This window comes from Juglans microcarpa x Juglans regia, chromosome 3S, assembly GCF_004785595.1.
Source record: "Juglans microcarpa x Juglans regia isolate MS1-56 chromosome 3S, Jm3101_v1.0, whole genome shotgun sequence".
NCBI classification, from domain to species: Eukaryota; Viridiplantae; Streptophyta; class Magnoliopsida; order Fagales; family Juglandaceae; genus Juglans; species Juglans microcarpa x Juglans regia.
In genome coordinates this window covers 16,086,919-16,112,179 of record NC_054599.1, presented here as the reverse complement: position 1 = coordinate 16,112,179, position 25,261 = coordinate 16,086,919, and the positions used below count along the sequence as shown (strand labels likewise).

At 36.7% G+C, this 25,261-nt stretch overlaps 2 protein-coding genes across 3 annotated transcripts; one reads left to right on the top strand and one right to left on the bottom strand.

The window, feature by feature from the left end:
• Positions 1 to 864: 864 nt before the first annotated feature.
• LOC121258583 lies at positions 865 to 9,735 on the bottom strand. 2 transcript variants are annotated; one of them, XR_005939430.1, is made up of 3 exons: positions 7,603 to 9,735; positions 6,891 to 6,999; positions 865 to 1,397 (listed from the first exon to the last, which is right to left on the bottom strand). XR_005939430.1 is itself a non-coding variant. In XM_041160125.1 (1 exon), exon 1 carries the CDS (start codon positions 9,423 to 9,425, stop codon positions 7,584 to 7,586), a length of 1,842 nt encoding a protein of 613 aa, XP_041016059.1. In that variant the 5' UTR covers positions 9,426 to 9,735; the 3' UTR covers positions 7,253 to 7,583. The 2 variants fall into 2 exon arrangements, 1 of the variants encoding a protein (XP_041016059.1); XM_041160125.1 differs by lacking the exons at positions 865 to 1,397; positions 6,891 to 6,999 and having other exon boundaries at positions 7,253 to 9,735.
• Positions 4,035 to 5,376, top strand: LOC121258722. The gene is made up of 3 exons (XM_041160264.1): positions 4,035 to 4,146; positions 4,756 to 5,021; positions 5,158 to 5,376. Exons 1-3 carry the CDS (start codon positions 4,035 to 4,037, stop codon positions 5,374 to 5,376), a joined length of 597 nt encoding a protein of 198 aa, XP_041016198.1.
• Positions 9,736 to 25,261: the final 15,526 nt, after the last annotated feature.

Below are 25,261 nucleotides of genomic sequence, written 5' to 3'. Positions count from 1 at the left end.
CACCTAATAGAAAAAAGTATGGTCTTGCTCAAATTTACCGAGCAAGGTTGATATTCAGAAGAAGCTACTTTGGATAAGCGAGCTGAGGAGTAAAATAAGCTCATGCTCAAAATCACCAAGCAAGGCTAATTTCTAGCTTGCAATTACTGAGGAGAAGAAATGAAGCCCTTGCTTGTTGACTAGCTTGGAGAGGCAAAGTGCACGCCTCCAAGTGGGCACCACGGAAATCAAGAGCTTCTGAGGGGAGCAAGCCATGAATGAGTGTTCTAAGCTCACCACCACCAAGGACCGCCAGTGGCATATATATATATATATATATATATATATATATATATATATATATATATATTACAATTATAGATTTGCACCCCATCAAACATCAAACTATTAGGAGTTTTACACTTTGTACCCCCCAAACCATTAAAATTGATATTCAAACTATCATAAACTGGCAATTCACACCCAATTGAATTATGGTCGTTGAGATGAAAGAAAAATAGATGACGTAACAAAATTTCGATTGTCATATTTTAGTGAAGAGTGCAAAGTGTCAATTTTTAGTAAATTGAGGATATAATGTGTCAATTTTAGTACTTTTGGTGTGAAGTACAGAATCATTGGTGGTTGGCGTGTGTAAAGTGTATTTTTTGTTTTAATAAGATCAACTTCCCTAGAATCCTGAAGGTTTTCTACCAGTTGAATTTCTAAAAGAATCCAAACCCATGTTAAAGACTTCAGATTATTCATACACAACCTTTAAATCATATGTACTAGCAATTAACATTTAATGGGAAAGAGATCTGTTGTGCTACCCACAATAATAGTACTATAATAAAGAGAAACAATAAAGTTGGAGTTATGACATCTATCAAAACGAACCTCCTTTGATGATATTTCACATGGCAAGCCAGTGACTGGCATATGCCTTGTATTGTAGTTACAAATCGATTTTGATGCCATCACCGATCTACAGAGTTGTCATTGGATGGTTAACATCTCCCAAAAGAATGTAAACAATGATTTTGTCCCAGTATAAAATCAAAGTGTCTCAAACAGGCTTTGTTATAGCCTACAGATCAGTTTACCATTTGTAACTAAACATGTATAAAGCCAATCACTGAAAATCCCAGAAAAGAGACGCCAAATAGCAGGCAGGCTTCCCATCAGTTCATCATTTACATTCGTAGTGTCTTGGCTTGGTTATCCTGGTGCTATTACAAGACAATCTTGTGAAAACCAGGGGCACGGTCAATCCAACTAAACCAAAATTAGATGAGAATGGGAACTGTGATCCAAGAGGAAAAATACGTGGTGTTTTTATCTTGCCCCATGGTTCTTTAGGGCGTAGTTACCTTAACTGTAATTCAGACATGTGGACATGTTAGAATACCCACTTCCTGCAGGCATTGACAATTAAAAATTCTGAAGGTATCTGACTGCTAAAATTTTGACCACAAAACAACAATTTCACACTAGGAGTGGTTAGAAAATTGAACCCTCCCCCTATAGGCCTTTTCAAAATTTTAGAATCTACTCAGATGAAAATAGATACTGGACTCAAGCAAAGCTAAAGTGAATTTCTCATAGACAAAGCACAGGAAAGAATCGGTTAGGCTTGGTAACTTATGATAAAAAATTTGAGCACGTGGTTGCCCTCTCTTAAGATTACCTACTAAAAAAAAAAAAAAGAGCTATTACAACAACAAAGAGATCCCATAAAAGTAAACTCACGAATTGAAATGGTTTCGTATGATACATTAGATCTACTTTACAATAAAAATAGTTTTAGAATCTAACGTACTACATCAAATCATGTCAGTTTGTGAGTTTACTTTTGTGGAATCTCTTTGTGGCTAAAGCATTTTTCTTAAAAAAAAAAAAAAAAAAAAAAAAAAAAGAATCATCAAAACATAGATTCCCTTACGAAAATTAAATTGGGTGATGGTGCCCTTTAGATAAATGAAAATTTAGACATGATTTGTTTTCAAGAAGAGGACAATACCCAATTTTATTATTAGTCCTCACTTATGGAGGAGGAATACCATGGTTACAACCAACACCTTGGGGTCACAATAATCAAAAAATCCGAATCAAGGTTCAAAATCCAAATCTAAGTTATACTGCAGAAAATGCAAACTAACATAGCGTCCTATGCACACTCCAAACCAACTTGCAACGCATCTGCGGAATCCCTGATCTTTTTATGTTCAGAATACCCTTGAGTTCATGTGGAAGGTCTTTCCATTCCTTTAACTGCGAGGTCTTTCCTTGTGTCCCTAATTTAGCTAGAAAATCTGCAGCTATGTTGACCTCCTATAAACGCTGGTGTATTGAAACTCACAAGATCGCCGTAGAGGGGCTATTTCATTCCACAGATTCCAAAGAAACCAAGGAATGCCGTGCAAACCTGTCATTCAGTCCACTAACACCCTTGAACCAGATTCTATCTCAACCTCCACTAAATTGTCTTCAACATATAATCTTAAGCCATTCAAGATTGCTTTAACTTCTGCCATGGTATTAGTACTTACTGCATAAAACTTGGAGAAAGCAACTACAAGTTTCCCATTTCCATCCCCCTCCACCTCCACTATCCCCTGGGTTACCCAAGGAGCAGCCCTCTAAGTTGAGTTTCACTATTCCAGCCAGCTGGTTTGTACCACTTTTAACTGATAAAAATTGATTCTTATTCCATCCTACAACATTTCTGCTATATGGCTCTGATTTGGAAGCTTCTTGGTATTGTGCTTTAATTTCTTTCCCCTTTGTTCTTGTGGTTGCAATGGTTGTTGGGATTCCCCTTCTTAAGGTGTATCCCTTGTGTGGTTGACAGGAGAATCATCAGAAGTTTATGGGGATGCCCTTATGTGGGTTGGGCTTTCCTTGCATCGAGTGGGGCTTCTGGTGGTATCATTGTGATGTGGGACAAGAGGATTGTGGAACTCCTTGAGGAGTGTATTGGGGAATCTATGGTGGCTTGTCTATTTAAAAATGTGTATGATGGGTTTGAATGGGCTTTCGCAGGTGTTTACAGGCCTAATACGTATAGTTGTAAAAGGCTTTTGCGGGATGAACTTGCTGGAGTGTATAGCTGGTGGGCTGTACCTTGGTGTATTGGAGGGGATTTCAATGTGACTCGGTCCCGAGTGAAAGGTCAGGAGAGCATCGTTTAAGTCCTGCTATGGAAGACTTTTCTGACTTTATCTTTGATCTGCAATTACTGGACTTGCTTTTGGTGGGGGGTGACTTCACTTGGTCCAACAACTGTGTTCCGTCAGGGTTGGACAGATTTCTTGTTTCCCCCATCTTGCGAGGCTCATTTTCTGGAGTGCACCCAAAAAAGAATGCTTAGGGTTTGTTTGGATCATTTTCCAAATTTTTGGATTGTGGGGGTATTCATGGGAGTCGTAGGTATTTCAAGTTCGAAAATATGTGATTAAAAGTTGAAGGTTTTGTGGATATGGTGAGACAATGGTGGGTTTATTTTTTTTATAAGTACAATGGTGGGTTTATTGGTACCCCAAGTTTTATATTGGTCAATAACCTTAAAGCTTTAAATAATGATTTGAAGAAATGGAATGTGGAAGTTTTTGGGAACGTCGACTGTCAAAGGAAGAGTCTCTTTGAGGAGTTGCTTAGGTTGGAGGAGAGGGCTGAGACTGGGGCTTTATCGGAGGAGGAAATGAGCAGCAAAAATTCAGTAACAGCTGAACTTGAAAAGGTGATTTTGTTGGAGGAGATTTTGTGGGGGCAGAAATCTCAGGCTTTGTGGCTAAATGAAGAAGATCGATGTACTAAGTACTTTCATCGGGTTGCCAATTCTCATCGTTGGAACAATGCTATTAAGATGCTTCATTCCGGTGATTGTGTTATTGATGATCAAGTTGATATTAAGAACCTTGTGGTTCATTATTACGAAACAATACCCGTGGAGGCCAAATCTTAATGGGCCAACTTTTGAGACTATAGGTATTCCAAGTTCAAATTAGTTGGAGAGACCGTTTAAGGAGGAGGTGCACCTTGTGGTTAAAGGAATGGCAAGGGACAAAGCTCCGGGGTCAGATGGTTTCTCTATGGCATTCTTTCAGGAGTGTTGGGAGGTTGTAAAGGGAGACGTTATGAGCGTTTTTCACGAGACAAATGGATGTTAAGGATTTCTCATTTCCATCCTATTAGCCTTACAAATGGGGTTTATAGATTATCTCCAAAGTTCTTGCTAACTATTTGAGTACAGTTATGGTGAGATTATCTCGACGTACAATTATGGAGAGATTATCTCGAAGTACAGTTATGGAGAGATTATCTCGAAACCTCAAAATGCTTTTGTAAGGGGTGTCAAATCCTTGATTCAGTTCTTACTGCAAATGAATGTTTGGAGAAGAGATTAAGAATGGGAGTGTCAGGCCTTTTATGTAAGCTGGGTATGGAAAAAGCTTTTGATCATGTGAATCGGGATTTCTTCTTCTATTTACTTAAGAGATGTGGTTTCAAGGAGAGATGGCGTATGTGGATAAAACATTGTATCAGTATAACTACAGTTCAGTTCTCTGTTTTGGTCAATGGAACCCCTGCTAGTTTTTTCAATAGCTCACACGGCTTGAGACAAGGGGACCCGATCTCCCCTTTCTTTTTGTGATTGTTATGGATGCGCTTAGTCGCATGTTGGAAGCTATGGTTGGCGCTGGTTTTTTATTAGGCTTCTCGGTGGGATGCATTAACAATGGTTTCATTAATGTGTCCCATCTTCTTTTGCAGATGACACTTTATTATTTTGTGATACGGACCCAGGTCACATTCAGTCAAAGGCTCTATTAATTTGTTTTGAAGTTGTTTCCAGTCTTAAGGTGAACATTGGGAAATCCGAGATGGTGCTGTTGGGAGATGTTAGGAATATTAGAAGGTTGGCAAGTATTTTGGGCAGTAAGGTTGCTTCATTGCCTATGAAATACCTGGGCCTTCCACTTGGGGCCTCTTTCAAGGCTAACACTATATGGGATGGGGTGGTGGGGAAAATTGAGGAGGTTGGCTGGATGGAAAGGTTGTACCTGTCTACCAGGGGAAGAACCAAACTTATTAAGAGTACACTTTCTAACTTTTCCACATATTCTCTTACCTCTTTTTCCTTTGCCGGCAAGTGTGGCTAATCAAATTGAGCAGATTTTCCGAGCCTTCTTGTGGGTTGGAATTGGAGAGGAGACTAAGTTCCCCTTGGTCAAGAGGAATAAGGTATTTACACCAATCTCTAATGGAAGGTTGGGAATTCATAATCAGAGAATCTTCAATAAGGCACTTATTGGGAAGTGGTTATGGAGGTATCATCATGAAGGGGAATCTTACTGGAAGAAAATTATTGAGTTGAAGGATGGGAGTTTGTGAGGGGGTTGGTGTTCAAATGAAGTGAGAAGTATGTATGGTGTTGGTTTGGCGAAGAACATTAGAAATGGATGGGAGGATTTTTCTCGGTTTATTAAATTCAAGGTTGGTGATGGGGAGAGGATCAGCTCTTGGCATGACTTATGGTGTGGTGATTCAGCTTTTAAGACCACATTTCCCTCTCTTTTTAGGCTGGCCCTTAACTAGGAGGCTTCAGTGTTCGAGTTGCTAGATCGTTCTAGTGGGTTCCCTTTGTGGAATGTCTATTTCAGTAGAGCTGCTCATGATTGGGAAATTAGAACTATTTCTGATTTTTACAGCTTATTGTATTCCTTGCAAATTGGTAATTATGAGGTGGACAGAATGATGTGGATGAAGACTAGGAATCGGAAATTTTATGTACAGTCATTGTAAAACGCTTTGTCAAGCCAAAATCATATTTCATTCCCTTGGAAGCCTATTTGGAAAAGTAAGGTGCCACCTAAGATTGCCTTCTTTGGGTGGACAGCAGTTCTTGGGAAAGTAGACATTGGATAATTTGAGAAAGAGGGGTCTTGTCGTAATGGAATGTTGTTATATTTGTAAGAAGAATGGAGAATCGGTGGACCATCTTTACTTCATTGTGAGGTGGACCATCTTTACTTCATTGTGAGGTGGCAAGAATGTTATGGGCGGAGATCTTTTATAGAGCGGGCATTGCTTGGGTAATGCCCAAGAGGGTGCCTGATTTACTTGCATGTTGGCGAAGATGCAGGGCGAATTCACACATTGAGGAAGTATGGAGGAGCGTTCTCCAGATGAGCTAAGATGTTTCTTCTTCCATACATTATTTCTTTGGGCATCCTCGTGTGTACTTAATGGAGCTTGCTTCAATGACTTTCTTGTATCCCTTTCCAGCTCCTTTTTATGTAACTAGGTGTATGTTGTTTGTATACCTCCTGTGTACTTGGGGTGTGCCTATTTACTTCTATTAATAAAATGTTTGTTTTACTTATCAAAAAAATAAAAATAAAAATAAAACCCTGAACTTTAAAGAACTCAAAACTCCATAAAAATATCAAAAGCTAACAACTAATAAAAATGTACTCCTATTCTCCTATATAGCTCTGATTTCGAAGCTTATCGGTATTGTGTTTTAATTTCTTTGCCCTTTGTTCTTGTGGTTGCGATTGTTGTTGGTATTTGCTATTTTTCCTAATAAGATACCATTACATATACTACTGGAACTTTTTCCTAATAATGTGCATAATATGTACTCAATGACTCAAAAATTCTTCATTTATCAGGTATAAATGGCTGTGCTTGCCTTCTTCAATTGAACACATCATCTTATTCTGAGTTGGGAAGTCAAAATATTGTTGTCAATAAGATGCACACAGGTTTCATGACGTAATTAAGAATAGTACATAAATGCTAAGTACTAATATGCAATCAATGTATCCCAAACAAAGCATATAATTTTTGTGCCAAGGAACTGAGAATCACCACTTAATTAGAATAGCTGTATGTAAGCATACCTCTTATAATTCATCCAAGAAGCTGAATACATGTAAATTCTTTGAGTCCTAACTCATCAAAATTATCCATTAAATGCTCTGATACAATGCTACTCAAGAGAACAAATCCCTGCCAGTCAAAAAAACAAAGAAAACAAAAGAGGACTAATGCATTGTAAGGAAAATAACTGAGATCAGCCTGCTTCAACACAGCTCTAGGATGTGAAAATACATCAATTGGGGGATGGTTGCTAGAAAATTCTGAAGACGTATCAGTTTGCTTAGGACAACAATTCTAATGCGTCAGGATAACATAACAAAGTTTACAGAGACATAATTCACGCAAGAAATCAGTATATTGAAGCAGGAAATCTGCTACGGAATAAATCCAACTACTGTGACAACATTTTCCAATATCAGACATTTACGCGAGGATGGACTGAAAGGAATGGGGAAAAAAACAGGGCAATGCAATTTATATCTGTTCATGAACACAATAATATTAAATCACCCTATCTACACTGAGCTGTGCATAACTACATCACCACAAGACAGTCTAATTTGATGAACTATTGAATTTCCTTATTAAACAACTCTGCATGATTCTATAACATCTGTTTCCATCTGATCAAAAAGTATCCACCCATTCCAAGAACTGAACAGTGCAGTAATGTCCCACAAAAACATTGTGCACACTACTCACTAAGTTAGTATTCAAGGAACAAATGAAAACCTTTGGGAATGGACTCCCGGGTGGTATAGACTGAGGTGGTATATTGCCTTGGGTACCAATTCTCTCAATTCAGGATGCTGGGAAACCACAGTACGGTCTACCCCCTCAAGGGCAGTCAACACCCTTGCTTGTTCCAAAGAGTCACTTTTTCCAACGTGTAATGCAAGGTAGCAAAGCAGAATCAAACCGTGCAACAATGTCCGTTCATTGCCCCTTAGCATTTTCATCAATGGCGGCACCCCATCGAACTCAATTATTGTCTTTGAATGCTCCATACAAAGAAAATTCCCCGGACAAGCAAACTTCTGCAACGAAATGACAGCTTCTGCAGCCACATCGGGGTTTCTATTGCCCAGATGAGTAACTAGCGGACCAATTACCCGGGTCTCTCTAGCAGGAAATGTCCTTGCCAACGAACCAATCGATTTTATGGCCAGAACTTGCAAGACAGGGCTGTCCAAGTCTCTAACCACCCTCAACAGCTGATCCACAACAGCCTTAGCAGCCGGTGAAGTAGTCTTGAATGCTGCACGTCTAAGGTCAACATTGGACTCAGCTGCAGCCGTTATCTCCATTATGGTCATCAAGCAATTGTACTGCAACTCACCCTCTTCTTTCTCCACCAACTTGGCCAAACAAAGTAGCCCTTTCGTCTCAGTTATCCTCCTACTGTTGGACACACTCCCTTTGGCAAGCTTCCACAAAGCCTCAGCACAACTAATTTTTAAACTAAGCTTCAGTTGGGGTTTCTCGTTCTCCCTCTCTCTCCTATGCTTACTCCCCTCCGAGGAATGATAATAATTATAATAGTAATGCGAGCTCGATTGCGAATGCGTATATGGTCCGGCATTCGGCCTAGTTAACGATTTCTTCTCCATCTCCTTATTAATTTGAACAATCGAATGAATGCTTTGCTTGCCAGATTGCTCTCTATGCTCGTCAGCAAATGTCTCGAAAGACAACAGTGTCACGAGCGGCCTTATCACGTTATCTCTCGCGAAATCCTCTTGCGCCAGAGGGTCGTGCTCAGCCATCCTCGCCACCAACGTCGCTACCTGAGATTGAACCTTCAACGGCGAGTCCCCGAGGACTTGCACTATAATCTGAACCCCGAGCTCATTCACGATATTTCTCACCCTTTCTTGGTCGTTCGCTAGGTTGCAAAGCGCGCTCGCCCCAGCAATCTGAGCGTCCGGCGACGCGTCCTCCTTCAAGAGCTTTAGCAATGGAGGGACTCCACCTTCCTCGACGATTATCTGCTTGGTCCTGTCGTTGTCTCTGGCGAGCGACGCGAGTTCATTGGCTGCTTCAATTCGTTCCGTCAGTTGGGCCATTTGAAGAGTAGCAATGTAGGACCAAACCCAGGAGATAATCGGATCGTTGCTGGCGATCGGTGGAAGAGAAAGGACGATGCCACCTACCTTTTCGGAATCAAAGATGCTCAGGAGCCACCTCATGTCGCCGAGTGAAGATTCCAGAAGGCCGAAGATCTTACGGAAATCCGCCGCGCTGACGATGGTGACGACCCGGCGGAGGACGCTCCGTCTCTTGCACTTGCGGACTAGGGTTAGAGCACGCTCCAGGTTCTTGGAGACGTCGGCGATTACCCGCCAAATCGGCCGCTCATAGAGGGAGGGAGTGGCGATGGAGAACCGGACCAGGGTCCGGAGCATGTGGGAGAGCCGGTCCACCTTCTTAAACACCTCGACGCACTCCAGCTTGAACGACTCGGCGTCGTCCACCGCAACACGGACTCGCTCGCAGAGTAGAATCGGATACGAGAGCTCGTTTGCTACTTGCTTCGACTCGGAATCCGAGGCCATCGCGGGGGCGTACGACTCACCAAACCGATAAAGAGACGGCCCAAAGAGTACAAAAAGCACTCTTGATCGACACGGCGGGCCGAATGGTGTGTAAGGGGGGGCGATTCAACCGAGTGTAGGCCGGGTCGAGCGTACAGGTCTGGCTTGAGGTTATGGGGTTTGGTGGGGTCGGTTCAGGTCATTCCCCTCCTCCTTCGCATGTCTGTCTGCGCGTCTGCTTTTTCTGGGAAATCGCGCGAGAAATGTATAGCGAGAAGGAAAATGGGATTACCATAAAACGGCGGTAGTAGGAGTAGCCTAGTAGGAAGGAGACGTACGGGTCAAAGTCAATTACTCCGAGTTTAACCGTTATTTACGTTGCGGAGCTGAAGTCGCACCAAAGCAGTCTTTGGTTATATAAAATTAAATTATTTATATTATATAATTATTTTAATTATTTTAAATTTTTATAAAAAAATAATTTAATTTTTTCAAATATTAAAAGAAAAATTTTATTAGAAAATTATACTATAATAATATTTTCTTTAATTTTTAATATAATATCTCATATCATCTCATTTAAATTATGTAACCACACTTGTTTATGCAATAAAAAAAATTTACACAACTTCTTACTATTCACACAACTTCTACACACTATACTTTTTTTAATTTTTATTATCTATTTTTTTAATCAAATATTTAATATATGAATAATGAATAGAAGTATTGAATTAGTTTAAAAAGAATAAACTCAAAAAAATATTAAAAAATTTAAAAATATAAAAAAATATTGTACGTGAAGGTTGGAGAGATTGTTGAGCATTGCTCTTATACAATGTGTTATTTTCTAGTAGAGTGTTTTGTGCAACTTGTGTACGTTATGTGTTCTTTTCCAATTAATAGTAGAACATTAATATTTTCCCCTAGTTCTTAATTTAGAAAAAATAATTAATAGCAAAAATAATCTTAAAAAATAAATATTATTAAATTAATAATATTTTATTATTATTTTGGCTTCACAATTATTTATACTTGACTTGGGAATTAGAGTGACGCTGAGTTTTATATAATGTAGTTATAATGTTGGCTTGAGTTTATTTGGTACTAGAATTTTTTTAGGGCTATAATATTATTCCTAATTAAGATTTAATTGGTAGGATGATAAAATATGACCAAATTAAATAAATTAAAAATTAAGAAAATTAAATTATTATTATTTTATTATTATATAAAAAATAAATAGATAATTTAATATGAAGACTGAATATGAATGGAATAGATAAAGACAAATGCACATTCATGTTATATTAGTTAAAAATTTTAACTATTCCAATAAGAGTGCCGTAAAAGGATGAAAGTTCAAAACATTTTGCAAAACAAATCAACTTTATTCTTGTCTTTGAAGGGCTATGGTAATCAGAATTTCTGTCCGCTCGCCCAAGTTGTCCTTTGTTTTTTTCACATACAAGACATTAAGCATTTTAATAAATAAAATGAGATGAAAATTTTATAAATAATAATAAGATGATTTGTGAATAACAGTGAGATAATTTGAGTTAAGAATTGTTTGAATTTTGTGAAAAGAGAGAGAAAAGTTGAATAAAAACTATTATAAAATTAAAAATTATTGTAATATAGTTTTTTTAATATTATTTTTTTATAATTTGAAAAAGTTGAATTGTTTTTTATTTTCTGTTTGAAAGTTTGACAAAATTGTAATGATTAGTTTTAAAAAGATGTAATGATTAATTTGAAACTATTTGTGTTTGTGATGTTTGGGAAGGAGATGAAACCATATAAGAATTTTGAGATAGAAAAGTTTTCCCAACAAACTTAGGGATACCTAGGAATAAGATAAAAGATGAGAATTTTGTAAATAGTGATAAGATAATTTGAAAATAGTAGAAAAATAGTTTGAATTAAGTATTTATTAGATTTTGAGAAATGAGAGAAAAAGTTAAGACGTTAGAATATAATTTTTAAATATTATCTTTATTTTAAAATTTAAAAAATTTGAATTGTTTTTTATTTTTTGTTGAAAAATTTGAGAAAGTTGTAATGTTAGGTTGAAAGAATTGTAATAATTAGTTTGGAAATGTTTTTGTTTGAATGATATTTGATAAGAAAATGAGATAAGATGAGATGAGATGGAACATATTTCCAAACATCCCATCATGGAGATAACTGTTCACCATTTTCATTAAAAAAAAAAAAGGTCTATTCTCAATTTGATTAGTAGAGCATATCTAATAAAATATTAACTTAGAATGATTTCATTTACAAGATAAATTTTAAAATTTTAGTTTTACAAATCAAATTTTACCATTTCAATAATATAGATGGTATGAACTACACATCAACTTAAGGAGTAATGTTAGATACAGTCATAGGTTATCCAAGTATTACGCAGTCTTTTTAAAAAAGAGTTGACTCCACTATTAATTTTTATTTTATTTTATATGAATCACATATTACTCACTTTTTTTAAAAGGGTTGTATAATACTTACACACTCTATAACTGTAAATATTATTTCTTTACATGTTAAGTATAAAATTCAAAATATAATATTGAGAGATTTTGAAATTCCTAAACAAAAAAAAAAAATCACAAATTAAATCACAAACTTTAAAGAATAATTAAAACAAAAAAAAGGAAAAAAGAAGATCAGTTTGGGCTGGGGAAGTTAGTGCGGCCTCCTTCATCCGCAGTTCCCTTCAAAGGATGACCGCACCACTACTCATTGCATCATGGTCATGAGTCATCTCAACAAGTTAGCCATCTAGAGAGGTGGATGTTTGCTCGCAAGGTGTGCAAATCTGTTGGCAACAACCCTTTGAGGTTCTCTCTTTCATGTACGATAGGTTAATTATCATTACTTCCACGTGGGGAGGAAGATTAGGTCTTTCGCACTCCAATAAATAGCTGCAAGCCACCTTATGCATGCATGTGGAGGAGATGGAGGTGTAAGAGTCTTCTTTAAACTTTATGTCCTACGCACCCATATCATAATGGGTTTAAGATAGCTCAATTGTTATTTCTTAAGTGATGAGTCAAAGTGGGATAAGAACAACTCTATTTCTAATCACAGTGGGACAAACATCCCTAGATTTCTTGATTATCAGAAGTCTATAAATAGTACTGAGGGGTTAAGGGTTCTCACCTACAACATTAGAATGCCTATAGCCATCGGGAGATACTTGTGAGGCTGAGTTGCTAAGGTGATCCTTCTCTCATAATCAGATCAAATTCTTCATCAAATAGATAGAGAAATGTATGTATTTAATTATCATTATTTTTATATTGTGGATCATAGAAAATAAAAAATCCAATTATTAAAGTTCATGTTAAACTATTTAACATGTGGTAATAGAACTTCAGGTTATAGATTTTTTATGATCTCGATAAAATATACAGTGAATAAATGTCTACTTGGTTATATATGTGCCTTCGTGTACCTATGATTTTTATCATGTGATAGGCTAAAAATACTGTCCTTTCTATTTGACAAATAAATTTACGATGGTGATTTTAAATATCTATTTTGTGTTTCTTATGAAGAACCACGCACTTATGTATTTCGGTTTGAGTTTTCTTATTTTCTTCCTTGTTGTATTGTTTACACTGTTAGTGGAGAAAGGAAGCTGAGGAAATGCTATGTGTGGGTAGAGTATCGTGTGTGGTGGCTGATGTCACCGTGCCAGTGGTTTAACACATACGGCGGCATAAAGGGGGCGGCATAAGTGGCTGTAAAGCCCGAATGGGTACTGCCGTTAATGGTTTTCCTATGTTTTTATCTCGATTTGGTTGGTACAAAAACAAGAGGGATGTTTGGCGCTGGGAGGAGGCTGAGAACCTCCTCCACGACGTTTTCTTGGCGGCGGCGCAGAGGGCTTTCAAGCCCAGTAGACACCGCAGTGAGGTTGAAATTAAAAAAAAAAAAAAATTGAGTGGAGGTGGACATTGGCGGCCAGAGGAGGCTAGAGATGCCATGTCATCCTTCCCTTGCCGGCGGTGTCCATAGTTGCGCTGAATTGAAGGAGTTTGGTTTCTCCCAATTTTGTGTACACGGTGAAGGCGCTGCAATTGTTGATTGAAGATGAAAAAGAAATTCTTCTAACTTCTTAAGGGTGCCTTGGCCTAGCACGAGAGAAAGAAATGGGCCATTGATGTGGCCAAGCCCGAAGAGAATTTATTAAAATAAAGTTAAAAAAAAAAACAACAGGATCGGAATTGGGCTTGTAGGCCCTGTACAGTAGGCCCAAACCAGGGTCTGTGTTGACCCGCAGCCTCATCAATGAACCAAGTTTCGACCCGGATTACTAGATCAGTCTGGTCCAGACTCGGACTGGTTAGATAATATTATATTATATTATTATTATTATTTTAATAATAATAATAATAGTTATTATTATTTGCATGTTATTATTTAATAAAAAAATCTGAAATTTATTTTTCTTTTATTTGAATGTTATTATTGTTAAATACATGTATTAAATTTTATATACATGATATTATTGGTATATACATGTATTAAATTAAATTTTATACATGTTATTATTGGTATATACATGTAAGATTTTATGCATCTTATTATTATTAAACAAATGTATTAAATTTTATACATGTTATTATTGGTATATACATATATTAAAATTTTATGTTCATGTTATTATTATTAAATACATGTATGAATTGTCTATTTTGGCTCTTATTATTATGCCATGTATATTTGTTTATCCAATATAGGGCAAATGCTTTATATCAAAATTTAAGAAAAGATTGGTTGCCTAAATGTACAAGATTTTCTTAATTTTAGTGACAAATCATTAAACCCCATAGTAAGGTGAATATGATGGAGTGAACACTTTGTGTGTCAAGATCTACTCCCAAAGGCGGGCCTTCATGACATTACTAGTTCATCCATCAAAAGTAAGGTTGGAGGGAACATTTTGTATGTCAGAGTTTACTCCCAAATGTGAATTTTGATCATACAACTAGTTCATCCACATAATTTAATATTGGTGAGAATACTTTGTGTATCAAGATCTACTCCCAAATGAGGGTCTTGATGACACTACTAGTTCATTCATAATTGTTTAAATTCTAATTATTCTTTATAAGTGTCTAACTCAAAGCATTATGTGACAAAATTTTCTTGCAGTAAGTGTACCTACATCACTACACTCATATACTTTATTTGTTCATATTCTGAATGGCTCTAATTTTTCTGCATGGGTTGAGTGAGTCACGTTCACCTTAGCAGTCCTTGACCTGAACTCATTACTTACAAGCCCGAAACCACCACCCGTCAGTAAGAGTAGTAACAAAGATGAGAGAGAGCCATCTAAACAGTGGGTGAGATTAAACAGGCTGAGTCTAATGTTCATGAAAATAACCATAGCCGAAAATATGAAAAACTCACTCTCTAGTACTAAGGATGCCCAAATGTTTTTGAAAAATACTGAGGAGAGGTTTCGGTTTGTAGATAAATCTTTAGCAGGAACACTTATGGCTAGACTTACCACCATGAAAGATGATGGTGCCAAAGGAATGCAAGAGCATATCCTTGAAATGATAAATATTGCTGTTAGATTACAAACCCTGGGAATGAAAGTAGAGGAGTCCTTCATTATTCAGTTTATTTTGAACTCATTGCCACCTCAGTATGGTTCATTCTAGATGCATTATAATTCTATTAATGATAAATGGAATTTGAATGAGTTGGCAAGTATAGTAGTTCAGGAGGAAGCGAGACTGAAACAACGAGGACATTACTTCACTAATTTCGTGACTAAGAAGCTGGAAAGAAAAAACACCATTATAGCAAAATGAGAAAGGAAAGCAGCCTGAGAAAGTTAATCAGGTTCAGCATAACAGTAGCAAATGCTACTTGTGGGAAGCATGGACATATGAAAGCTGAGTGTCCGAAATGTAAGGCTTGGTTTGAAAAGAAGCGTAAGCCACTTACCTTTGTTTGTTTTGAATCAAACCTTGTAAATGTTCTCACTAACTCTTGGTGGCTAGATTTGGGTGCTAATGTTCATGTTTCCATAACTATGTAAAGATACCTTACAAGCCAAACACCAAACCCTAGTGAGCGATTTATCTTTATGGGAAAGAGAATAAAGCTGAAGTTTTAGCCATAGGAACTTTTCGTTTAATTTTGAGTACTGGTCATTATTTAGACATTTATAACACAATATATGTGCCTTCTGTGAGGCGTAATTTGATTTCCTTATCCATACTAGATGCTAATAGTTATTCTTTTTCATTCCATAATAGTAGTTTCAATTTGTTTAGAAATAATTTATCTATTGGTTCTGGGTTTCTTTCCGATGGCCTTTATCGACTTTGCCTCAATAATACATTTGTCAAAAATACATATATCCAGCACCATGAAACATGCATTGGAACTAAAAGAAACATGATGAATGAAAATTCTTTTGACTTGTGGCATAAAAGATTGGGGCACATCTCCAAAGAAAGGTTACATAGACTAGTAAAAGAATGGATTCTTCCACGTCTTGACTTTACTAATTTGAAGTGTGTGTGTGTGTATTGCATTAAAGGGAATCAAATCAAACATACTAAGAAAGGTGCCACAAGTACGAAACTTCTTGAAATCATTCACACAGATATACGTGGACCATTCTCCACTGAATGTTTTGGTGGAAAAAAGTATTTTATCACCTTTATAGATGATTTTTCACGATTTGGATATATCTATCTGCTACATGAGAAATCTCAAGTTGTTTCATTACTTAAGGTATTTCTCACGGAGGTGGAAAAGCAGTTAGATAGAAAGGTGAAAATCATTAGGTCAAATCGAGGTAGAGAATACTATGGAAAGTATGATGAATCGGGTCATAACCCTGACCCATTTGCCAATCTTCTTGAACAGCATGACATTGTTGCATAGTACACGATGCTAGGGATGCCACAGTAGAACGGTGTTGTTGAAAGGCGTAATCAGGCCTTATTGGATATGGTCAGAAGTATGGTAAGCAATTCTACCTTACCCAAATCATTGTGGGGTGAAGCTATTAAGACGACAATGTACATCTTAAACCGAGTTCCTAGTAAGTCAGTTCTAAAAACTCTGTTCGAGCTATGAATTGGTAGGGTACCAAGTTTAAGGCACATGCATGTTTAGGGTTGCCCAGCCAAAGCGAGACTTTACAATCCACACGAAAGGAAATTGAATCCTAGAACAGTAAGCAGGTACTTTATTGGGTATCCAGAGAGATCCAAATGGTGTAGGTTTTATTTTCCTGATCACAGTCCAAAAATAGTGGAAACAGGAAATGCCAAATTCATTGAACTTGGCGAGATCAGTGGGAGAATTGAACCTAGAGATATAATCATTGAGGAAGTACGGGTAGATGTCCATATACCTACATCCTCAGAAAAGATAATGGTTCCTCTAATTGATCGTCACGATGATACATTGGAACAAATAAATGATCATCCATCTCAGAATGATAATACCACTAATGAACCAAGTTCGGAGTCACCAAAACAAGTTGTCTTACGTAGATCTCAAAGAGATCGTAGACCTACTATTTTAGCAGACTATGTGGTGTATCTCCAGGAATCTTAATTTAACATTGGGACAAGTAAACATCCACTAACGTTTTCACAAGCCATAAAGGGAAGTAATTCTAGTAAATGGATCGATACCATGAAAGAAGTGTTGAAATCTATGAATCAGAATCAGGTCTGGGATCTCGTTGAATTGCCTGAATGGAGTAAAAGAGTCGAGTGTAAATGGGTCTTTAAGACCAAACGCGACTCAAAAGGCAATGTTGAACTATATAAGACCAGACTTGTTGCCAAGGGTTTCACTCAGAAAGAAGACATTGTTTACAAAGAGACATTTTCTCCAATATCTAAAAAGGACTCTTTCAGGATCATTATGGCATTGGTGGCTCATTGTGATTTAGAGTTACACCAGATAGATGTGAAAATGATATTTTTAAATGAAAGTTTAGATGAAGATGTCTACATGGAGCAGCCAAAAGGCTACTTAGAAAAAGGCAAAGATCACCTAGTATGTAGGCTTAAGAAATCGATATACGGGCTTAAGCAAACTTCTCGACCATGGTACTTAAAGTTCAATGATATCAATACTGCCTTTAGATTTAAAGAAAACATTGTTGATCGATCTATATACCTAAAAGTCAGTGGGAGTAAGTTCATAATTTTGATCCTGTATGTTGATGATATCTTGTTAGTTAGTAGTGATCTTGGCCTACTTTATGAAACCAAGGGTTTTCTCTCTAGGAGCACTCCCAATGGCTCTTGTAAAATACAATTTTCTTCAAAATATAAAGAAAGATGGCTAAAAGTCCATTCCATTGGATCATTTATTCTATTTCTATTTTATATTTAGCTACAGTAAATCCTCTACATGTAGAGGTAACTATTCATTCCTCTAAACAACTTTTTTATTATTTCTTTCTCATTTCATCCTCTTTCCTTTTTTTTTTTTAGAGGAAAAGTCGGAAGCCACCCACATAGCAGCCATGTCCTAAGTTTATTAATAGCCATCACTTATGACGGAGGAATACCGTAGTAACAAACAAGGCACTTGGGATTTACAAAAATAGAAAATAAAAATGAAAAGCCCAAGTACCAAAAAACAACCAAAGCCAAAGATAACAAAACAAAAACTGCAAAACATCTAACAGGCTTAGAATCAATCTAAACAGGCCTATAAAAAGGACAAAAGAACCTTAGCAAATTTTGATATGAGGCATGCCACTCCAATCTGTACGTAATAATCCTCTGAGAAGAGAGGGAATATTGCTTTGCGCATTCCAGTAACAATTGCAACCACTACTCCCTAATCTGGCAAGAAAGTCAACTGACTTATTACCTTCCCTGTAGACATGTTGAACACAAAATTGCATACCCCTGAGCAAACTTTGTACATCATCCCAAAAGTCTTTCAAGTACCAAAGACTACACCTCCCATTATTAAACCATTTAACAACCAACAAAGAATCCAATTCAATGACAATATTATTAAGACCCAAGTACTTGCATTTTTTTTATGCGTATCCGAAGTGCCATAAGTTCTGCACAATTATTGGTTCCCATACCATTATAATTTGAAAAAGCAAAAACCAAATTCTTGAGATCATCCCTCACCAGACCACTAGCTCCCATTTCACCTGGATTATGAATGTTACTTCCATTAACATTTAACTTAAGCCAACCTCGCCTTGGCTTCGTCCAGGCAATAACCATAATCTTCTCTTTATTTCCTCCATGAACCAGTAGCTTTAACATATTCAATAAGGCAACATCACGAGGAGCTAATCTTGAAGTATTTTTTATTTTAATACCCACCCAATGAATCCAATATTTAAACGAGTTCCAAAGCACATAAACCTTTTGTTTTAGGCCATCCATACGAGATATACAGCACCATTTCCAAAAAAGCCAAGTAATAATAACAGGAGTTAAGCCAATAAGACTACCAACCTATGAGGAATTAGAAGCCTTGCGGAACCAAGGCTCCCCACAGTAGCTTGCCAAGATCTAGTCAGGACAAACGGAATACCGATCAAGGTGGAGCACAATCTCGATAAGTCATGCGCGACGGCACCCCCATAAAGAACATGATTAATGTCCTCATAGGCACCAACCAGACAACACTCGCACTTTGAAGCCAACGGAATATGAACATGACGCACACGATCATCAACACTCAAACTAGAATGCATGGCTTTCCACATAAGAACTGAAAATTTCTTAGGTAAAGAATTATTTTAGATCTTTCCTTTTTATCTTATTTTCATTTTAACCATTTTATCACTTTTGCATAGGCCCCACTCTATTATCTCCCATCTACTCTCTAGCACTCCGTTGATAGTCCTTTCAACTTTTATACAAGCTGAAATTTTGATATTGTTAATAATAAAGACAGGTATTTTTTTATCGTTTTACTCTTTTTTTTAAATAATTTAAAATGTTATATTATACGTAAAGAAATATTACAAATATCAAAATCTTTGATGTATAGAGAAATACTTGAAATATATGCTATGTAGAGAATATAATAGGTAAATTGATGTATGACGTATTATAAAAGTCAGTATGTAAAATAGAAAAATTAGGTTTTGGCAATGTATTTTAAAAGATAGGATAAAGAAGCCATTGAGAGTGCTCAAACTTTGAAATGAAAGATAAGGGTGAGACATCCTTTGTGATCGAAATCGAAATTTTTCGAGATAAAAAACAATGACTGTTGGGATTGTCTCAGAAAAGTTACATAGAAAGAGTTCTTGAGAGATTTGGCATGAAAAGTTATTCATCACTAGACACTCCAATATAAAAAATTATAAGTTTAGCCTATCACAATGTCCTAAAACTGAGTGGGAGCGTAAAGAGATGGCAAAAATCCCCTATGCTTCGGTTGTGGGGAGCTTGATATATGCACATATTTGCATGAGGTCAGATATTAGTTTTGCAGTTGGCATGCTTGGGCGCTACCAAAGTAACCTAGGGATGTCTCATTGAAAAGCAGCAAAGAGGGTATTGCGATACCTGCAAGGAACTAAGGATTACCAACTTACCTTCAAAAGAACTGACAGTTTGCAAGTAACTGGATACTCAGACTCTGATTTTTCTGGTTGCTCGGATAGCAGGAAATCTACTTCAAGTTATGTTTTTCTGTTGGCTGGCGGAGCGATTTGATGGAGAAGTATGAAGCAAACAATCATTACTTCATCTACAATGGAGGCTGAGTTTGTGGCGTGCTTTGAAGCCATAGTGCATGGTTTATGGTTGAGAAACTTTATCTTAAGGCTTTGAGTTGTCAACTCATAGCCAGACCGCTGAGAATAGAGGTGTAGAACTGGGTCGGATTTTTTTCCGGTACCGTCCGAAACCCAGAAATTCGGGTCATCCAGGCAGTTATCTACCCGTATTGAATCTGGACGGGTAAAAAAATATTATACTCGCCTGGATCCAGTTACGGGTCCGATTTTTAAACTGGATATCCGTAACCGGTTTCTCTTTTGAAAACATTGTTAATATTTTAAAACGCCAACGTTTTGCTAGCACCGATGACGTTTCAATTTGATCTTCTACTCCTCTCGTTTTGGTATTTCACTCAACACTCGACAGACAACTCTGTCTCTCTATCTCTTAAGTTCCAACTTCTGAAAATCAGAAACCCTAGCCATCACCGCTAGGACTGTTGTTCGTCATTCGCCCATCTCTCTCTCAACATTGTTTGCCTACGTTATATTCTTCTCTCTCTCAACTTGAACTCTCCATTTTTATCCATTTGTGTAGCTTTGTTCCTTCCTGAAAAACACTACGGAAATCCAACTTCCCCGAAGCCCGAAAACTTAACTTTGCCTCTCTCTATCTTCTCTTTCTTTCTCTCACTCTCTCCCTGAAAACCCTAGCATCCCTCAACGAAACCCATCACTCACTCTCTCACAGTGCAGCTTCTCCCAGAAATTGGTTTACATTTTTGTTTGAGTCCATATCTATGTGCGTATCTCTCGCTTTTTAAAAGTAGATATGGATAAATTTGATCTGGGTTTTCGTTTTTGTTTGAGTCCATATCCATTTGGTTTATGAATCTTGGTTGCCATTCCAGATTTGAACGTTTTTTGTGGGACTTCAAAAAACTACCATACCTGCAATTAAAAAACATCCAAAAAGAAGAATTGCAAGAATCAATAGTGATGAAGTAAAAAAGAATTAGAAATCATTACTCGACTATTAATCACTAAAATCTTTGAGAGGGTTCCTTTAGTCATGTAGGTATGCTTGTAGTTTCTCATAGGGAAACACCAGTATGGATTGATTGCTATACAAGCTCTTTAGACCATCTTTCAAGCAAAAGAAAACAAGGAATCCCTTGTGTTTCTTAATGATATTTGCAAGGTTGTTCTACATAAGTAACTCCAAACCAAAAGCTCAATTCTACAAAAAAATAAGGAGGGCATGCAGATGTCCAGAGGATAGACCAAACAGCATAAATCTTAAAACCACTTGAATAGAAGCAGCAGTAACCATCCCAAAAAACAACCCAAGATAAAAAGTACAGAAATAAAGTAGACCAAAAGCTTCCTATCCACTAATGCAATACGAAACAAAGATACCCAGTAACAACCATTGAAGAAAAAAACCTCAATTGAAGAAGAAGAATCACCTTGCTTGTTGGTTTTTCATGAAGCTCAGACCTTGTTTAAGAAACTCTATAGTCTCTTCGAATACTGGCCAGCCCATTGTACCTAAAGGCAATCCTTTCTTCCTGTACCTCACTTTATTCCATCTCAGCAAAGCAGAGCAGGTACAGAGCACCAACACCACCCCAAGAACTACCATACCTATAGATTTGGTTTGTGCGAATTGTTTCTGTCTTGGTTTTGAAGTTCTTGTAGATCTCTTGCATATCGGACTCGTTCAGATAGCTAATGATTTGAATCTCTTCTTGGTTGTTTGTTCTGTCATTTCTATTTCTCGATAATCTTTTGGTTTGGATCTGGGTATGGGGTTTTTTCTCATTTTTTTCTCTATATAATATGCATATTAGTCGGGATATGATTTTTTTACTAATTTTTTGATTTCCAGTTCTTTGTTTCCCACAGCTCACAATGAAGAGGATAGGGGGCTGGACTTCAAATGTTCTTCCACAATTCTTTGTTGCTGCTTTTGAATTTTTCACTATTTGTTCCTAGTAAAGTTGATGTTTTGCAGTACGATGTAAGCAACAATATAAAGTATAAAGTATGTAGTGAATAGGCAATAAAAAAGTTTAAAAAATGCCTATAAAAATATTCATTATATAAAAAAATGCCTATAAAAAATAATAAACATAAAAGCCTTTTAAAAAGTGTTAGAAAGTTGTTCTTAAAAAAGGAGTTTTAAAATTTGTAAAAACATATTTTTTTGGTATAAAATCTGGATATTGTCCAAATTCAGATAAAAAAAGCCTTTTAAAAAGTGTTGACAAGATTTTTTTTTTTTTTTTTAAAAAAAAACCATTTTAAAAATGGTAAAAACTTATTTAAAAAAAACAAAAAAAAGTATAAAATCCGGATTTCCGGTTTGAAACTGGATATCCGGGTCGAAATTCGGATATCCGCCTGCTTTTAAAAAGCCGGATCCGGATCTGTATGCACAGCCCTACCTGAGAATTTATTGTGATAATTCCTCTGAAGTATATTTCTCCAAGAATGATAGGTATTCTAAAGGTGCTAAGCACATGGAGCTCAAATACCTAAGCGTCAAGGAGGAAGTACAGAAACAAACAGTGTCCAAAGAACATATTAGTACTACACGTATGATAGCAGACCCATTAACGAAGGGTATAGCAGAGAAGCAATTTAAAGAACATGTTGATAGAATGGGTCTTATAATATGAACATGTTAATGAACTCAGCCTCCTTCATCCGTAGTTAGCCCGGCCTCATTCGTCTGCAGTTCCCTCCAAAGGATGACCGCACCACTAGTCATTGCATCATGGCCATGAGTCATCTCACAAAGTTAGCCATCTAGAGAGGTGGATGTTTGCTCGCAAGGTGTGCAAATCTGTTGGCAACCTCTCTTTTTCATGTACAATAGCTTAATTATTATCACTACCTCATGGGGAGGAAGATTAGGTCTTTCGCTCTCTAATAAATAGCCATAAGCCACCTTATGCATGCATGTGGAGGAGATAGAGGATCAACTATTTTCACAATTCCGCTACATACAGGCACTTTAGCGAACGAAGCTGACATGACGTTCTGCCATGTCAGCGCTTATTTTATAAAAAACAATGAAAAACATGAAGAAGAAGAAGAAAGAAGACGAGGTTTTGTTTATTTGTTTCAGCGCGCAAACGTAGATCTATTTTTCACATTCCTTCATCTCCCCTCCCCAAATCCCATCTTTGCACCCCATTTTGGTCCTTTGTGGGTGGTGCTCTCTTGTTCCTCCGCTACAGATTGGCTAGTCTTCTCCGCGACCCACCTTATAAGTGTCAGATCCTGAAAGTCAGCTGCACTCCTCCGTGGCTTTGCCACCCACGTGAACTCCTTAGCGTCGTCTTTGGTTGGTGCTTACATTTCTCCCACTAACTTTGTTTTTGGACACCAGGTCTTGCTTTCCGTTATTCTCGTTGGTAAAAAAGCTCCAATATGCTAATTAGTTTTAGATTGGGAATATACCAAAAAGTGAATAACAATTGAGAAAACAGTAAAGATGGCTTTTTGTGTTAATCCTGCTGGTGAAAGGGTAGGTAGGATTGGCATAGCAGAAGTAAAATATTCCTAGGCTCCCAGGTTGTTTTAGAAATGGACCGAAATAAAAATTCATGAAGTTTATAATTAATGTAGGAGTAATCAATTTCTGATTTAAAAGAATGGAACTATCATTCACGCAGCTAGCTTACAATACTCATATACCGCTAGAAAGTTAGAAGTAGTCAAAGAAAGTAGAAAGTGAATCCTGATGATCTAGATTAATTGGGATGAATATTGGGAGCTACATGTTATTTCAGTACTTGGGATGAAAGAAGAAAAGCAAAAACAGTTTCTACACTTTTGACACTTGGTTCCTAATCAATTTCTTTTGATTCCATATTAATCCCAAATGCCCATGATATGCATCGAGAAGTAGTGTATAATTCACATCTCCAATGTGCATTCAGTGCATTTTGTTCTTGTTGTTTATTGTATAATAGAATCATGGTCCGAAATACCTCACATACTTTTGTTTTCATTCTTTTCTTTACCTTGTTCAATTTAAAAACTAATATTTTTAGTTTTTCAGATTTAGATTTATTTATTGTTATCTTCATATGCTTGTGCTAAATATATTCAATTTTATATTTTGTGGACTAAAGCTCTCATTTGGGAAAAAAAAATATTGATCTTGCTAGTATGTGTGTTTGAGTTTTAAGTTGAAGCTCTCATTTAGACTGAAGCTCTCATATTTTAAGTTGATTTTGTTCTGAATTTTCTATTTGAATTTTTCTGGTTTAAGATGATTTTAATGTTCTAAAATATTGATGAATATTTTCTAGATGGGGAAAGGGAAAGAGCATGCATCTCCTATAACACCTCCTACCACAGATCCATCAAGAAATCCATCAATCCAGGTGTTCATTTAAAATTCAATTTTTGCTCACTGTCATGACTAGTTTACATTTTAGGTGATACCAAGACCATTTTATCTACATTTCTCAACACCTCCTACCACAGATCCATCAAGAAATCCATCAATCTAGATATTCAAAATATTATTTAAAATTCAATTTTTGCTCATTGTCTTGACTGGTTTACATTTTAGGTGATACCAAGACCCTTTTATCTACATTTCTCAACACCTCCTACCACAAATCTATCAATCAATCCAGCGACCCTGGTATTTTGAATATTAATTCAAGTTCAGTTAACTATTCTATTAATTTCTATATTTATTACTGCATCTGTGCTTCATTATTATTATTGGTTTATATGTTAGGTGATACCAATACCATTTTATCCGGATTTCTCAAATATATGCATGGGGGTCATGCACTAATGCCACATGCTTCCTTGTCCTAATGCCAACCCATCTCTATAAACTAGTCAGGTGATGAGTTCGTTCTTTAAGTAATGCACTTATTTTTCACCTTGCTTCTATCAATCTAAACATGGATTTTTATTGTTCTAAACTGCAGGAAAATCTTGTATCAGGATTTCACTCATTAGTTATCCCTCTAATTGGTTTAAACTCTGCAAGCTCAAGCTATGTGGAGAACATTTAGGAAGCCACACTTGACTCTAGAGAGGTTGAAACTTTGTCTATGCCCTATGAATCCAAAGATGACAATGAGTCCATGACACAAAATACAGT

Excerpts from the sequence above, each read along its gene's own strand:
- LOC121258722 (XM_041160264.1), top strand. The coding sequence starts at position 4,035 with ATGGCAAGGGACAAAGCTCCGGGGTCAGATGGTTTCTCTATGGCATTC. Across the intron at positions 4,147-4,755 it reads TTTTCACGAGACAAATGGAT|ATGACACTTTATTATTTTGT; the intron begins GTTAAGGATTTC and ends CTTCTTTTGCAG. Across the intron at positions 5,022-5,157 it reads TGGTGGGGAAAATTGAGGAG|ATTTTCCGAGCCTTCTTGTG; the intron begins GTTGGCTGGATG and ends CAAATTGAGCAG.
- LOC121258583 (XM_041160125.1), bottom strand. The coding sequence starts at position 9,425 with ATGGCCTCGGATTCCGAGTCGAAGCAAGTAGCAAACGAGCTCTCGTAT.